The sequence below is a fragment of the Carcharodon carcharias genome, chromosome 10 (assembly GCF_017639515.1).
Source record: "Carcharodon carcharias isolate sCarCar2 chromosome 10, sCarCar2.pri, whole genome shotgun sequence".
In the NCBI taxonomy this organism is placed as follows: domain Eukaryota; kingdom Metazoa; phylum Chordata; class Chondrichthyes; order Lamniformes; family Lamnidae; genus Carcharodon; species Carcharodon carcharias.
Window position 1 is genome coordinate 119,482,719 of NC_054476.1, and position 17,190 is coordinate 119,499,908.

The window sequence follows — 17,190 nt, forward strand, 5'->3', positions numbered from 1 at the left end:
CAGACTTTACAAACTTTAACAAAAACAGAATTACCTGGAAAAACTCAGCTGTTTTTGTTTTGGATTTCCAGCATCCGCAGTTTTTTGTTTTTTACAAACTTTATGCCTAATTATTTAATACTGTTTCACAGCAGATACAGAAGTATTGGATTATTAATCATTATTTCACTAATGTTCTGTTAATGAGACATTTTGTTGTAATTAATAATGAATTAAACATGGAAAATATATTAATAAATTCTGTTAGCAGTTCAATTAGCTTTGTTGGCACAGTTACCAATTGCAAAAAGATGTTAGATGATTTAAACATGTCGTCACATTCCTTCAAGACAAACAAATGAGAATGAAAATAGTTTTATTTCAATTTGATCTAAAGTGTTTCAGAAAACAAAACCTCAAAATGAGTTATAGAAAGGTATAATACTCTTCTAAAGAGGTTGTAGGCAGAGGAAGCTCAAGCTCAGTCTCTGAAGTAAACAAAGCTAAAGTTTGTATAGATTTGTTTTAATTTAAATGTGTGGACTTGGTCTGGAACTATCTAGAGAGATTTATTTTCTGAAAAGATATAGCTCAGATCTCCTTGCTGACTCAGAGAATTTATTCATTAAATAGCTCAGCAATACAAACTGGTAAAATTGCTGGTTTAACTTGCCTATGTTGACTAATCTTAGCCAGGCAAATCTGAAGAATCCTGCAATTAGTTTCAGTGGCCCAGGCTGGAGAGGAGGAAATCATGTAGCGCTGGCCTTTCTGATTGCTATGCAGAAGTACACATATCTGGGCATCGAGTAAGGATAAGTTACAGCACAACTGTGATACCCTTATGTGGTCATGTAGATTAACAATTGGTGCTTACGCATAAAGAGTGGGTGGTTAGATAAGCAGTCAACATTTTAAGGAGTCGAGAACAGTGAAGAAACTTGGCAACAGAAAGAACGAAAAGGCTCAACATCCCAAGGCAGTTAACAGTGTAGTGGGCAGGAAAAAAATAGATAAGAGGAATAAAGAGGGCCATGTCACAGGAAGTCTGAGACTTGACTGAGAGGTTAGTTGAAAAGAGGAGTTTAAGAAGGTTTTCAAAGGCAGAGTGAGGAGGAGTTGCATAGGGATTTACAGAGGAAGTTCTAAAGGGACGAGCCAATGTCATAGAAGAAGAATTAAGTAGTTTTGGTGATGGACAGATTGTGCAAGATCTGACAGAGCAGGGAGGGAAGGGAAGGGTTGTCAACTTTCCAGTCCTTAGCCAAATTAAGAACTCCCATTCTAACAGCACTGTGGGTGTACCTACACTACATGGACTGCAGTGGCTCAAGAAGACTGCTCATCACCACCTTCTCAAGGGCAACTAGGGATGGGCAATAAATGCTGGCCCAGCCAGCGAAGCCCACATCCTGTGAATGAATATTAAAAAAAATTATGGGCAGAATTTTTCATCCAGCAGGTGGGCGCGCACCCAACCCGATCAGGAGTAAAATAGTGCACGATGACATTCGGCGAGTGTCCTGACGTCATCGCGCACTCACACGATATCTCGCTTGGCAGCCATACGCGGGTGCCCGCCATTAATTAACAGGCCATTTAAGGCCCTTAACAGTCCAATTGACTGTGATTTTACCTTGACCGCGCGATTTTCTGCCCATCGCACGGGCAAAACAGGCAGGTGGCCAGCCGACATTTTCACAAACCTCATCCAAGCCGGGGGAGGGGATGGGATATAAAGGGTCAGCAGCAGTGCCAGTGGTTGCAGTTGGTTGCTTACTGATGCTTGGCAGCTTCATCTCTGTTCGGGGCTTCAGTTCAAGACACATTGTTGTCTGCCAGGCCCCTGGATGATTCAGACAGTGTGGACACTTCCAGGTATTGGGCAGCTTTCCCTTACCCTGGTAAATAGGGATTGTGGTCTCCGCCAGAGTCTCCTCCTCTGAGGAAGAAGACAGGGGCAGGAGCAGGAGGAGGTGAGGTGTCCCTATGTTGTTTCCAGGGGAGGAACCTGTGGGAGGAGAGGCACAGGCACAAGGGCACAGAGCCAGCAGCAAGTCCAAGGCAGAAGAGGCAACAGAAGATGCCACTATCCTGCTGCCATGGTTTACAGGCGGCAGTGCAGCTACCTCAATATGTCCGAGGTGCAATACCGAAGGAGGCTCCACCTCTCCAGGGACACCCTGACCTCCATCTGTCAGATGATTGAGCCTGAGATCAGCTCCAGCTGTGTGGGTGGACAACCCATGCCAGTGGCTCCGAAGGCCACAGTGTCCTCAACTTCTATGTCTCCAGCTCTTTCCAGGGCTCAGTGGGTGATCTGTGTGGAGTCTCCCAATCAGCTGTCCACATTTGCGTCAAGCTGGTGACAGAAGCTCTGTTCAGGCGGGTACTGACCTTTATTCTTTACCGTATGGACGAGGCCAGCCAGGCTGAGCGAGCCAGAGGCTTTGTAGTGATTGCTCAGTGCCCCCATGTCCAGGGTGCCATCAACTACAACATGTGGTCATCAAGACCCCAGCGGGTCAGCCCGGTGTCTTCATCAACAGGAAGGGATTCCACTCCATGAATGTCCCGATAGTGTGTGACCACAGGATGCAGATTCTACAAGTCTGTGCACGGTTCCCTGGCAGCTCCCATGACGCTTACATCCTGAGACTCCCAGGTGCCAAGGCTCTTCAGTGCTCCAGCCCGACTGGATGGATGGCTGCTGGGTGACAAGAGCTATCTGTTGAAGGGGTGGCTCATGACACCTCTCCCCCACCCAAGAACAGAGGCAGAGAAGCGTTATAATAAGAATCATGCCTCCACAAGGGCAGTGGTAAAGAGGACCTTGGGTCTTCTCAAGATGCAGTTCCAATGCTTGGCCCATTCAGGGGGAGAACTACAATGCCTCCAGAGCGGGTGTCACTGATAGTGGTCACATGCTGCACACTACAAAATCTGGTACTGGCAAGGGGGGACCCACTGGAGAAAGCGGATCTTGACACAGCTGTGCAGGCCACAGGTAATGAATCCAATAATGAGTCAGAAGAGAAGCATGGTGAGGAGAACACTGAGGACATGGAGCCAGACCTCGGTAACCTCCAGGGAGGCAGGGACACCAGGGACGCCTTGATTCAATGTTCCTTCAGCTAGGCTGCCAAAGATCAGCTTCAAATGCATGCCAGGGCTGCTGCCTCCACTCCGAATGTCTGAAAGGGCCCTTTCATTTGAACACAAAACCTCAGTGCCTGTGCAACAACGTCAGAGCCACTTACATCCAGCATTACATACTGGCATACGCTGCACCAATAAAATAAAAAGGTGAAGCTTACGCAGGCCATGAAGACAAAAACAAAATTTATCTCCTTGTGACAGTTCAAAACTATTTACATAAATGTTTCTGGTCTTTAATCCCAGACCAGTATAGATAAACAGAAATGAAAATAAAATCACCTGTGACCTGTCAGCCTCTCGTGCTCATGGTGCCTTTAACTTGCATTTCTAAGTGCTATGTCTTGGTGACACACCTCCCGCAAACCCCACCCACCCCCCGCCCCACCCCCACCCCCCCACCCCCCCCCCCCCCCCACACCCCCCCCACCCCTTCGCTGGCAGCAGCATTGGAGGCAGCCTGCTGACTGTGCTGTTCTGTTGGCCTTGATGACCTTGGTGGTCGTCCTCTGGCCAGTGGAGCCTGTGCGGCCCCACTTGGGAGGGAGCGGCTGGTGCCATGGCTGGAAGAGAGGGGGAGGAGCTGCTGCCGTCATCCAGAGTGCACTGAGAGGAGCCCGCAAAGATGACAGGCAGCTTATGTGCCAACATAAGGTTGCTCTGGAGCTCCCTGCACACCATTGATGGACGGGCACCCGGCTGGAATACTAGGTGCCTCATCCATCTCCCACACTGACACTGACCACCAACTCCAGGAACCCGTGATTGTGTCTCTGGAACTGCTTCTTCATGAGAGTTGCCACTCTCTCAATGGAGGAGGCAGTGTGCTTGCCCATGACGGTCAACACAGTGCTCATGCTCTGCATGGAATCCTCCATCACGGAGACCATGGCACGCAGGCTCGCAAGGATCTTCACCAAATCCCGCACATCTCGATGGACATCCAGCATCTGCTGCCTAATGGACGACACCAGAGGCCAATCATCAGCCTTTGGCTGAGCATCATCCTGGTCCCCAGCAGCCCTCCAACTGACGTCGCCCAGGGCACTCTCTGCCTCCGCCTGCACCGCAAGCGAGTGTGAAGTGCCCTCACCAATGTGCACTGAGATACTAGCCACCAAACTAATGCTCACCGAGGTGCTGGTAGCCGTGCTGGTGCATGCTTCACAGAGTGGGTGTGAGGCAGGTGAAAATGATGCTCGGTGGTCCTCTGGTGTCTGCAGATTGGACGCCTGCTGGTGAACCTAAAAGGAGAAGAAGGACGTGTCATTAGTTAAAGTCATCACACTGTCACTGTGTATGCCAGGCACCCTGGTGAGACAATGGAGATCTGTATCATGGTGCCATCGTATTTCAATGATCAATTGAGACTCCAGGTTCAAGGCTCCCATCAATGAGTAGACTACACTGGAATTGTTCCACAATCTGAAAGTCTTGCCTCTGTGCACTGCACTTACCTTTGCCTCTCCATGCCCAGTTGCTTGGGGCTCTCGAGCTTGAGGGCATCCTGCTTGAACTGGGAGAGCAGTAGTAGGTTTGGCGGGCCTCCATCTCCGCTTGGTTATGACTTGTCTTCTCTTGATAGGATAGAGGAGTGTTGATTAGTCCACTCTCTACCTGCAGTGCCATTGCGGCCTGGCCAACCCCAGCTGAGGAACACCTGGCAGGGCACATTCGAGTCATGGCCCTCGAGCCGCAAGGCACTCAGTCCAAGCAGCCAGGGCTCACCCCCTTGGCCATCTCCTGCATCATTGACAGTTGGCACTCAGACTCTAACAACCCTGAGGTCCACAGTGGGGGACGGCCGCACCTTAACACTTCCGCACACTGACCCATGGCAACATGGTACTCACCCTTCCTGAGCGCAGCAGGTCATTGAGGTGCTTCTGGTACTGCACCCAGGTGCGCCGCACCACATCATGGTTCCTCACCAGGGCTGTACTCTTTCCCATGCCCTCTTGGTGAGGTGCGGTGGCCTCCTCCTACCATCTCTGGGGACAAGTGCCTCACTGTCCTCCTGGCAACCACTCCCTCCAGGAGGACAATGAGGCACTCATTAGAAAAGCGGGGGCGGGTGAGGGGGCCAAGTGCCCACCTGACCTGCCCTCCTGCCTGACGTTTGCAGCTGCACTCGGGTCCATTGTTACAACAGCAGACAGACGTCCTTTCCTGGCAGCCTTACTGGGGCTCCCTGGGCTGTTTTTAAACTGGCCGCTGGGTAGCCACTGGAGCCGGTGGCCAACGGGCTCCCGCCCCCACTTGGCCCTTCCTGGCCGCGTTTCTCACTGGGCGGGCCTTAGGTCTGCCTGCCACACCTGCCCGACAGGGTGATTATTCTGCCTTATGGATACACGTCTACAGCTGACAATCCTGCGAGAAGCATTCGCAAATAGAATGCTTCTCTACCCAGCTAAGCTAAATCTTTATCATGCACTAGAATTAGACCCTTCTGGGATGCTGGGATAACTACACTATCCTAGTGTATTAATGCTTTGCTGAAAATCAAAACATAGCATTAGATATCAATGCTACAATTCTGAAAAATTATATATGCCATTTTAAGATACATAGCAAGTCTCGCAAGCCTACATAGTACGTTTGGCCTTTTTCTCCTCCATCATTAGAAATAGAACATCTCTGGAAAATGTGCAAGCTCTAATCTACCTCACTTTGTGTATGCTCCAAGGCCCACTGCACACTGAAAGGCAATAAAATGCAAGGTCAGGTATTGCAATTTTTTCATAGCTGACTGCCACATGCTCTACTTATGCAAGTGAAGTGTTGAATACTATAGATAAACACAAATTCAAGATAATCACTTAACCACATATGGTGCAGCCACATGACTGCAATTCACTTTCCTGATATAATTGGTGCACTCTTTGAATGCCAATACAGTCATATTAAGAAGTCAAACTGGTTTCTCTTGTAGCAGAATAATGATTCAGGATTTCTGATCCCCTGGTTACTTGAATATGCTCATTTCTAAATACCAAAGTTTCTAAAATGTGGTGTTTTTGCTTAATAATAGTTTCACTGCATAATATATAGAAACAAACCATATGTGATCATTTAATTATTGCATTACTAATTCTTAGCATGCTTCCTCATATCATTCACCATATTCAGCCTTCTCCACCTCTAGTAATGCTTTCAATTCTGAAGTCTGGGAAAAAAATTTGATTGGCTCATCTTAATCAAGGATTTCTGTTGTATGCTGTCTGGTGCCAGCGGCACTGTCACTGACTAAGTTAACTGGGACTGTGTTGTTGGGCACCCACGGCTTAGATCTGTTGCCTTTCTAACATTTTCAATGTTTTCATGTCAAAGGCAGCAGCATAAGTGCAGACGATGACTGTACTCTGTTCAAAAAGGAATGTAAATGATGTGGCTGCCCCATTGCCCCACAGCACAGGTAGATGCTGCTGTTGTTCATACCTGACAGCAGCAGCACATTGGTAATGTCACTGAACTAGAAATCCAGAGTCCTTGCCGAATAATCCAAAGACTATGTTCAAATCTCACAATAGCAGCTGTGGAATTTCAATTAAATAAACAAAACGCTAGCATCAGTAATAGGACCTGGATTAATATAAAAAAGCTCATCTGTTTAGTAATGTTCTTTAGGAAAGGAAATCTACTATCCTTACCCAGCCTGCCTGACCTATATGTGATTTCAGACCCATAGCAAAGTGGTTGACTTTTAACTGCCCTCTGAAAGGGCCTAGCATGCCACCCAGTTGTCAGGAAGATGGCTCAGTCCCACCTTCTCAAGGGCAATTAAGGATGGATGAGAATTGCTGGCCTTACCAGAGATGCTCACGTCCTGTGGATAAATAAAAATAATGTGTACTGCCTGAAAGACCCTGTCAGCTGTAAAGCAAAATGGATTGTTGCCTTGTTTAGATCATTGTTCTTGACAAAGAACACATCAGTTCAGCTCTAGACACACTAGCTATGATGCTCCTTGATTAGATCACGGATAAAGCTGTCAACAGAGAAGTTCTAGGGGATAATTAACTTGAATTGTTACATTCATTGACAAGCACCTTAGACAATTAACCAATCTTACACCCATTCAATATTGATGTTCAACAACTTCAGACCATGAATTCCCTCCTCCATTCTCACCCCCTTATTATCCCCTTTTTTCTAAATTCATTTTTACTTTTTTATTTTTATTTTTTATCTACTTATTTTTATTTTTGTTTATTTTCATTTTTATTCATTGTTTTATCCCCACCTTTTATCCTGTTTTCAATCTTTTTTCCCACCACCTTCCCCTGCCCACACCCCATCCCCACTAGGGCCATCTGTCCCTTGTTCATGTTGTTCTTTCCAGAGTGCTTTCCCTTGCCTGGCTATTATCACATTCTGCTTTCTATCCTTAATGTCACCATCAGCACCCCCTTTAGCCAGTACCCCCACCATTAACACCCCGTTGTCCTTTAGTTGATGACATGATTGGTAATCTCTCCTTTGTCTCCAACTATTGCTGGCCTTCCATCCAGCTTCATCTGCTCCACCCCCCTTAAACAGTATAAATTTCATCACATTTTTACTTCTCTTTAGCTCCAAAGACAAGTCATATGGACTCAAAACGTTAATTCTGTCTTTCTCTCCACAGATGCTGTTAGACTTGCTGAGCTTTTCCAGCAATTTTTGTTTTTGTTTCAGATTTCTAGCATCCACGGTATTTTGCCTTTATCTTGATGAATGGCTATTATACTTTAATTAAATCTCGAGAGGCATATTGTTTGGCACCTGTATTGCAGGTTTTATGAGAATGTTACAAGTTCTCTGCTCAGTTCAAACAGCATAAGGGGGCATGAACCTGATTGGCTGAAGCCCTGCGATCACCCCACACCAAAACTCCAAAATATGGTTGGTTATTAAGGAAATGAAGGTCCATTGCCACTTTAACCGATAAAATTACAATGTGATATCTTTTCAGTTAAAGCAGCAAGAGGTTTTTAAATTGGAAGCCATGAGCATCACTTCTGTTCAATTTTATTTTGTCCTTTTGACTTCAAAGCTGGTACTTAAAACAAATACACAGTCAGGGAGATGATGGGATAACTATTTGCAGTCAATTGTATCTAAAATTCTAAACATGTGCATGATATGGTCTATCGTCAGTGCCAGCTGATGAAATTATCTATGAGAGTCAGGCTATCTATGGTAAACCAGAGCCAGGCGATCGATCTCATGATGCCAAGTAAAGAGCTGGGTGTGCCAATTCATGCTTTATCTGCCTGGAAAATAGAATTGATTAAAAGCTGCATTACCCGTCTGAGATAACCTTGTTTAGTGTGCCGCAGATACTTTGATTCTGAACTTTGACAAGACTACCAAACCATAAAAGTCTGAATTTCTACCCTAGTTTGTTAAGTTCACATATGTTTGGACCATGTACACAAATAACAGTGGCAGGATGGGACTCCATAGTGGTCCAAATGCCTATGAAACAGATTTCTGAGAAGTAGTTAAAAGGTTTCAGGAAAGGGAATTTCAAAAGTTATCAGTTCATTATTTTGCTTCCAAGGAGCTCTTGTGGCTCAATAGGTAGCGGCCCTGTCTGTGAGTCAGAATCTCTGGTTCAAGTCCCACTCCATGGGCTGGATTTTCCTCTGAGGCTTGTGAAATGTAAGCCCCAGGCCTATTGTGGCTTCCAACACACCCACCTGACTCATGACTGACTTTGTCCGGGATTTTCGTGTTTTCAAGCAAGGGGTGGGTTCCACCTGCCAGTTTGCCAGTTGCAATTGGATGCAGCCTTGCATTTGGAGACGGAGGCAAGTGCTTTCCCTCCTCTGCCCAGTAAAAGGGCAGTAAATGGCACCAAAATCAAATATCTGCCTGAAGGCAGTGCTGCCACGCCCTAGGCTGACTGTAACCCTCACTGCGAAATGCCCAACAGAAAGATGACAATGAGCCTGGGGTGAAATTTTTTCTTTTACATTTTATTCAAGAAATTAAGGACTGAAGATCATTGCGACACATTTTTAGTAACATTTGAATTTCTGACTCTGAGTCTATTCCAATAACAATATTCCAGTGCTAAGTTAATGTTAGGGTGGAATATGATGGTACATCATAGAACTTGCTATTGGTTGAGGTAGGAGGGAAAATAGGTTTCCCTGATAGAAAAGAGTTGGCTTAAGAAAATATGTTTAAACTAGGTCCAGTTATTTACAGCAGGGAATAATAAGAGTATGTCTGTCATTGAGGAAGCTAAATGAGACTTGGCTGAAAGCAGGGACCCCCTTAAAAAATATTAACTTTGTTGGCACAGGTGAAGAGAAGTGAAAACTTTGCTTGATTGACAATTTTATGAAATAATAAGCTATTTTTAGCTGTGATCTCTTTCTGTCAATAGTTCAATGTGTATTTGCACAAGATAAAGATGTGTCAAGTGCTTATAACTTCTGTTACAGTTACCTTAAAGGTCAGGTTGATTGACACTTTTATAGGGCTGTAGTAACAGCAGTTTTTTTTAAAGAAAATTATGAATGGATGTTTTTTAAACAGTTCCACACATTCCATTATTACGATAGGGTTCATTGGTTCTTCACAGTGTACACTGGGTGAATGGCATGGAAGTGCCTTGAGTTGGCATGGAGGGTATGAGGGGCCTTTGGAGATGGGTGGGGTGGCATGGGTAAGACATTTGAGCTTATCTGTCAAAAGATTCCCGAATACTGGCTATGGTTCTTGAATCCTCTGAGGGGCTGTGGAGAAGCTGGCCTGATTCCATGAAAATTGCAGGGCCAGGAGATGCCTAACCCGCAATGGAGCTGAGCAGGTCTGGAGTACAGGGTGCAGGCTTGATACCATTATCCCATGGTACTGAACATACATATGAACATATGCATAAGGAGTAGGCCATTCGGCCCCTCAAGCCTGCTCCAACGTTTACTAAGATCATGGCTGATCTGACAGTAACCTGAAATCTGCATCGCACCTACCCCAAATAACCTATCATCTTGCTTACAAAGAATCTAACCACCTCTGTCTTAAATATATTCAAAAACTCTGCTCCTATAACCTTTTCAGGAAGAGAGTTCCAAAGACCCACGACCCTCTGAGTGAAGCAAGTTTGCCTCATCTCTGTTTTAAATGGGTGACCCCCTTATTTTTAAACAGTGACCCTTAGTTCTGGATTCTCCCACAAGAGGAAACATCCTCTCCACATCCACTCTGTCAAGACCCCTCAGGATCTTATGGGGAGATTTCTGTGCCCTTCGTGCACATGCACGAAAGAGCGCAGGGCCTGACTCTCCCTCCCCCCCCCGCCTATACAGGTAGCGCTGAGCGCTACTGGATGCGCGTCATGCTGGGCTGGCCTTAATGGACCCGGCCATGTAAAATGGTGGCAGGCAGCCGATCGCTCCTCTGCTCTCGACCGGCCCACTCGACGGGGAGAAAATTCTTCTCATAACCTCCATACTTTTGTATTTAATTCTCCTCGCAATAAATGATAACACTTGATTAGCATTCGTAATTACTTGCTATACCAGCATACTAGCCTTTTGTGATTCATGCACTAGGACACCTAGATCCCTCTCCAACTAGAGCTCTGCAATCTCTCAATGTTTAGATAATATGCTTCTCTATTATTCTCCCTACCAAATGGAGAATTTCATATTTTCCCACATGAAACTCCATTTGCCAGATCTTTGCCCACTCACTAACCTATCTGTATCTTTTTGTAGCCTTCTTATGACCTCTTCACTACTTACTTTGCTACCTATCTTTGTGTCATCAGCAGATTTGGCAATCATCCCATCCATTCCTTCATCCAAGTCATTTATATAAATTGTAAATAGTTGAGGCACTGATCCCTGTGGCACACCACTCGTTACCTGAAAAAGACCAATTTATGCCTACTTGTTGCTTCCTGTTAGCCAGTCAATCTGATCAATTGTGATCACTGAGATTACATTATCAGTCAATCTTCTATCCATGCCAATATGTTACCCCATACCATTTTATTTTAATGTGGCACTTCACCAAATGCCTTCTGGAAATCTATGTACAGTACATCCACTGGTTCCCCTTTATCCACAGCACATGTAACTTCCTCAAGGAACTCCAATATGTTGTTTAAACATGATTTCCCTTTCACAAAACCATGTTGATTCTGCCTGATGACCCTAGAGCATATCCAACTGCGCTGCTATAACTTCTTTAATAATAGCTTTCCTATGGCAGATGCTAAGCTAACAGGCCTGTAGTTTCCCACTTTCTGTCTCCCCCATTTTTTGAATAATAGTTACATTTGCTATCTTCCAATCTAATGGAACCTCCCCCAAATCTAGGGCATTTTGGAAAATTAAAACCAATGCATCAACTATCTCACCAGACACTTCTTTTAAGACCCTAGGATGAATTGTGGTTGCTGGGAACAGGGGCTGGAGTCCCGGAATTGGGTCCCGCCTATTGTTTCTAAATGGCCCCATAGTCCTTACGACTACATAATTTCCTCCAATCTTAATGCTAAAGCATTTGTCTTTTAAAATAACTGAACTTCTATAATGCAGCCCTCCATTTTATTTAATCTGGCTTCAGTTGAATAGATAATAGTGCATGGCTGAAAGATGAGATTCAGTGCTTTATTAGTGCTAATGGATACATATTAAAATAATTCTGCACCAGTCAGCACCAGTTAGGAGAGGTGCTGAGAGAGACACCAAAACATATGATATACATCTGTGGCTTTTGCAGGTGATTCAGCTTTTTTCTTCTTTCACTGCTTCCCTGCTCCCAACCAAATGTACTGTTTGTTCTATTCGTATTGCTTAATTGTAGTTTCAATCACTTTAATGTTTCTTGGGTTGTATTTTTTATTGAGACATTATGTACCATCATTTGCTGTAGCAGGACATTTAATGGCATCTCCTGTTAACTAGATTTGCCTTTGTATGTTTAAGTTTTTAATTTTTTTACATGATAACTGATGGAAAGTGCAAGAGATAGGTGTTAATTACCAGTAGTCGACGCTGCTGGCATTGACAATTAACTGTTGCAAATGTAAGGGAAACCAGGCATCTAGACCCTGCAGTAGTAGATCTCATGTCAAGGTTCTCTTCTACAATAATTTTATTATTGTTAATGATGATGGTCAATTTCTACTTATTTCTTTCATCTCATATCATCTACAATTTCCATGAGTACAGCAATGGAGATGTCCATGAATGTTGAGTATAAATGTAATTACATTCTTGTGATTCCACTTTCACCTTGTCAGGTATAAGTTAAGAAAAGAATAATAATTTTTTTATTTGTTCATGGGATGTGGGTGTTGCTGGCTAGGACAACATTTATTGCCCATCCCTACTTACCCTTGAGAAGGTGGTGATGAGCTGCCTTCTTGAACTGCTGCAGTCCATGTGCTGTAGATACACCCACAGTGCTGTTAGGAAGGGAGTTCCAGGATTTTGACCCAGCAGCAGTTAAACTATTTTTCTCATTAACTTTTTGCATCCAAAGCCATAACTCATTCGTTATACCAACCTATTACACTTTTTAATCAAAACATGAAGTATAGCAGCCAGAGGTTCCATGTGGTATGCATAGACAGATTATCCGATCTGCTTCCTATAAACAACCTTAAGGAGTATCTGCTCTGCTTCCATATAAGAATAGTTTGCAGGTTTTTCTTCTTCATTAGGTTACCTAAGGTGAACATTTAGTTGCAGAGCACAGATTTGTTTTATTGTTTCATCCAGGCACTAATGATAAAACTGGAACAACAAACTAAAACATGGGCAATCTCATTTAGCTTCTTGCATTAATTTCTTGCTACACATCAATGATATGGATTCCACAAAGAATTGCAATGACCTGCATCTTCTATAGTCTTCTTTGTGAAGAGCATTTGCTTTTGGGCATTTCTTGAATTTGGTTATAGTGGTTGACAAATTCACAATGCATGAAGAGATTCTATAAAAGTTGTCTGTGAGAACTCAGTACTTTAATGTTCAATTGAAAAGATAGTTTGCAATGCACAAAGTGTCACAGATAATCCCTCCCTCTTTGTAGATTTTGTTTGCTTTTTCCTCATATGCATTAGCTCAGGATTAATTCAGCACTCTGTTACTTTGAGAAAAGAATTGAAATGTCTGGACAACTCTAATTCTTTGTTGGTTTCACTTTAATTGTTCAGCTTCAACTATCTTTTCTCATCTCAATTTCCACTTATTGTCATTACTAGCAGTGGAGAAGAAAAATCGACTTGTGAATGAATTGTGATCACTGAGATTACATTATCTTTGCCTCATTTGTTTAGTTACAATGTTCTTCAGAAGACAAATGGTCTGGATAACCTTGGGAATATGCGCTGGGAACTTTTTGGTCTCCTCACCCTTGCCTGGGTGATTGTTTATTTCTGTATATTTAAAGGGGTAACGTGGACTGGAAAGGTAGGTTTATAGTTAGTTATTATATTGTCTCATATAGATGGTTTATCGTTATTTGGAATATTGTATATTTTATCAAAGAGCAGAAGATCAATTCTAATTAGAATTGTGCTATGATAAAGACCTTCAGAAGTTACATTATTAGCCCAAACAAATCAAAATATCTATTACAATACATTACATCATGCCTCACTTTTATTTCCTAATTTTCTATTCTCCCCTCCTCTCCAAAAGGTTCACTTGAGCATGTATCCTTCAGCAGTTGATTTCCTCCCATACCTCTTCCATGCACTCATTGTGATGATGGAAGTTAATAATATTTACAACTTGCTGTTTTCTATCCTTAAGCCATCTTTTTATCCAGCGGATACTGACTCTCCTATTCCACGAGCCTCAATTTTGTTAACCAGACTTTTATGTGGCATTTCATCACAGGCTTTCTTAAAATTTATATAGACAACATCCATTCCATTCTCTTCATCAATTTTCTTTGCTACTTCATTAAAAAATTCTGTAGATTAGTCAAACACAATCTGTCTTTTACAAATTCATGCTGGCTCCCCTACTTAACTCAAACCTCTCCAAGTGCCTGTTAATTTTTTCTCCCTGATTAGTGTTTCTAAAACCATTGAAACTAAAGTAACCAGCCTGTAGTTACTAGGAATGTTTTTACACCCTTTATTGAGTAAGGGTGTCACGTTTGCCACTCTCCAATCCTCTGGCCCCACTTTATCTTCTTGGAATTGTATCTAGCAAGGATTGGAAGGTTTGGTCTAAGGGTGGCAGGGCTGTCAGCCACTTTCCACCAGCTGGTAAAATGCCAGCAGTCACGGGATGGTGGCAGGTGTGCCACCCTCACCATCCCAGAGGATTGTTTTTTCCCATCACCCCACCGCCCCCCAACTGCACCCACTGTACACTCCCTAAAGCCCCGTAAAATCCCAGCCTATGATGCTAAGAACATAAAAGATGGCCTCTTGGTCCATTGTTTCTCTCTGGTTGTTTCTGAAGCAATCCAAAATTAAAACCTATCGTCAGTTCTCTTCCCTTACCCCTGACCTCACCCAACATCACAAAATATCTAAAAGACTGATTATCTAGTTATTTACCTCATTGCTAACTTGCTTTTTGAAAATATATATTTTTCTATATTACCTCATTGTATAGACTTCAAAAGTTTTTCATTGGTTGCAAATCACTTTGATATGTCTTAAATATGTCTTAAGATTATGAAAAACAATAAAAAGAAATTTAAAGAAATCCACGTAAAGACATTTCTCTTAACCTATCTTCTCACTCTCTTAATGATCATTTTATACTGATGGCCCAGCAGTCGAAATCTGTTATAATTTTTTAAAACTTTATTAAATCTCCTCTTACCCCTCCAAGCTCCAGGTGAACTATTCTGAGTAAGTCAAGTCTCCCTTCATGACTATTTTTTAACGTCAGGTGGCATCCTGGTGAATCTAGGTTGTCTATTTTCTATTACTTTAATTTCCTTTCCATTAAAGGGACCCCTGAACTGCACACGCCAAACAATATTTTGTACAAATTTATCACTATTTCTTTACACAAATTCCAATGCCCCTATTTATAAAGTCCAAAATGCTGTTGGGTTATTTAAAGGCTTTATTCTTCTTGCAATTGTATTTTCTCAAAATTATGTATTTGAACCTCCAGGTTACCGTGATCATCCATGTCCTTCAGTGCGTATCTATTATATTTTCTCCTAAAATATATTACCTCATACTTAAATAAGTAATTAGCCATAGTTCAACAAAGGACCATAGGTATCTATTTCCATTAAAGAGACACACACACACACACACAATTGGTTATGTATAGCTTGAGGAGAACCACTCTAGAAAGTAAGGAGGCAGGCCCCCATGAGCTACTGGAGCTGGTACGGGGCGGGCGGGGGAGGGTTTGAACCTATGCCAATAGTGTCATTCTGGATCACACACTAGCCATCTAAGCCAACTAACCCTCACAAAATACTTACCCACAATAAATTACATCTACTACCTATCTGAACATTATGTGAACCAGTCTCTTAAAGTCTCTCCTCACTATATACAATATGCCAAAATCCCTATTTTTATGTCTTCAGCAAGTTTTGAGATTTTGCTTCCTATATATATATAAGCTCAAATCATCTATGTTTACCAAGGAAAAGTGGACATAGCACCAGCTCTTTGAGTACACCCCTTCCAACTCTCCTTCAGTTCAAGCAACACCCATTTATCCTAACTCTGGTTCCTGTACTGCAACCCAATTTCTGTCTATGTGGTTACATTTCCACTTATACCATATGCCAGAATATTCCTAAAAAGCTTTTTTGTAAGATACCTTAACAAATATCTTCTGAAAATCTATATAAATTCCATTCCCTTTGTTTATCCATGTGGTTGCCTCCTCATAAAATTCTAGATAGCTAAACGCTTGCTAACTTTATATGGAATTACGGATAATAAGAGTTTTCCCACAACTGTAGTTACACTAACCTGCCTGTAGTTGCCTGATATATCCTTCTTTCCTTTCTTGAACATGGGTTCCACATTGACTTCTCTGCCCTCCTTTCGCACAATTTGCACACTTAAGGCACTCCCCTGACCTCATGCAGTTTTAGGTTCCTCATGGAACTTCCCTAAGTTCCACGTCATTCAGATGCATGAACTTTCCTGTAGTGATCACACGATAATGACCAGCATTGGTTTCTTTTCTTTTTCTAGCTTGATCTGTGGTGTTCAATTTATTCTTTCTTAAATATATGGACAGGGGACATGCAGGATTAAAGGAAGGAATAGATTTTGGGGGAAAAACATTTTTGAGTATTGGTAAAACTATCCTGTTTGAGTTCAATTATTTTAATCAATTTCTAAAAGTTATAATTCTGGTAATTTTAAGAAATATTTTTTTATTTGTATTTTCTATAATCTGAAAAATAAAAATTCATTCTATTAAATATTAAAAAACTTTTAGCACATTACTTAACACACCATTTGATAACATTATTACAGGGCTAAATTTGGTTTTGCCAAATTTGCATCAAAAGCTTATCCAGATTAGTCTTTGTACTTTAATGCAGTAGTATTAGGCTATTGATTTTGTTTTGTGATTGTATTGCAATTGCCTCCGTTGCTATTAATAGTTTAACTATGGGCTGAGAATGTTTCATTTCTTGGATAATGAATATTAAATCTGAATGAAATTCCCTCATTTGAAGCAGATAGCTTTTGTATTGCTGAGTCAGCTAGAAGTTCAGAAACTGAAAATGAAATTTACGTTAATTAGCACATGGCTTCCACTTTACAGTCACTTAATTCATAAATGATGTGCGATGAAGCTCAGATCTTCAAGCACTGCTACATTTCTTGAAAATGCATTTTATGTAATCAATATTCTAATGTTGCTCTGAAGTTGTAGTGCTGCAAAAACAAATTAAGCTCCACAGGGGCAGGAATAAGCCCATCAATCGTCTTAACCATTGCAATTCTTTGTCTATGTTACTCCCAGTACCCTGTCCTTTCAACAACATTCCTTAATACTCCTTTTCCCCCAATTAGGTATCAATCTCCAGTTTAGGTTCCTTGATTGAATCTACATATATGGCCTTTTGGAAAGTGTATTTCAC

At 42.4% G+C, this 17,190-nt stretch overlaps 1 protein-coding gene across 1 annotated transcript in view; it reads left to right on the top strand.

The window, feature by feature from the left end:
- The window catches only part of si:ch211-283g2.1 (sodium- and chloride-dependent GABA transporter 1), a 150,452-nt gene that overhangs the window by 73,906 nt on the left and 59,356 nt on the right, over window positions 1-17,190 (top strand). The window contains exon 4 of the mRNA XM_041196679.1: window positions 13,427-13,559. Within this exon, the coding sequence (XP_041052613.1) occupies window positions 13,427-13,559 (133 nt within the window). The remainder of the gene's footprint in view (window positions 1-13,426; window positions 13,560-17,190) is intronic.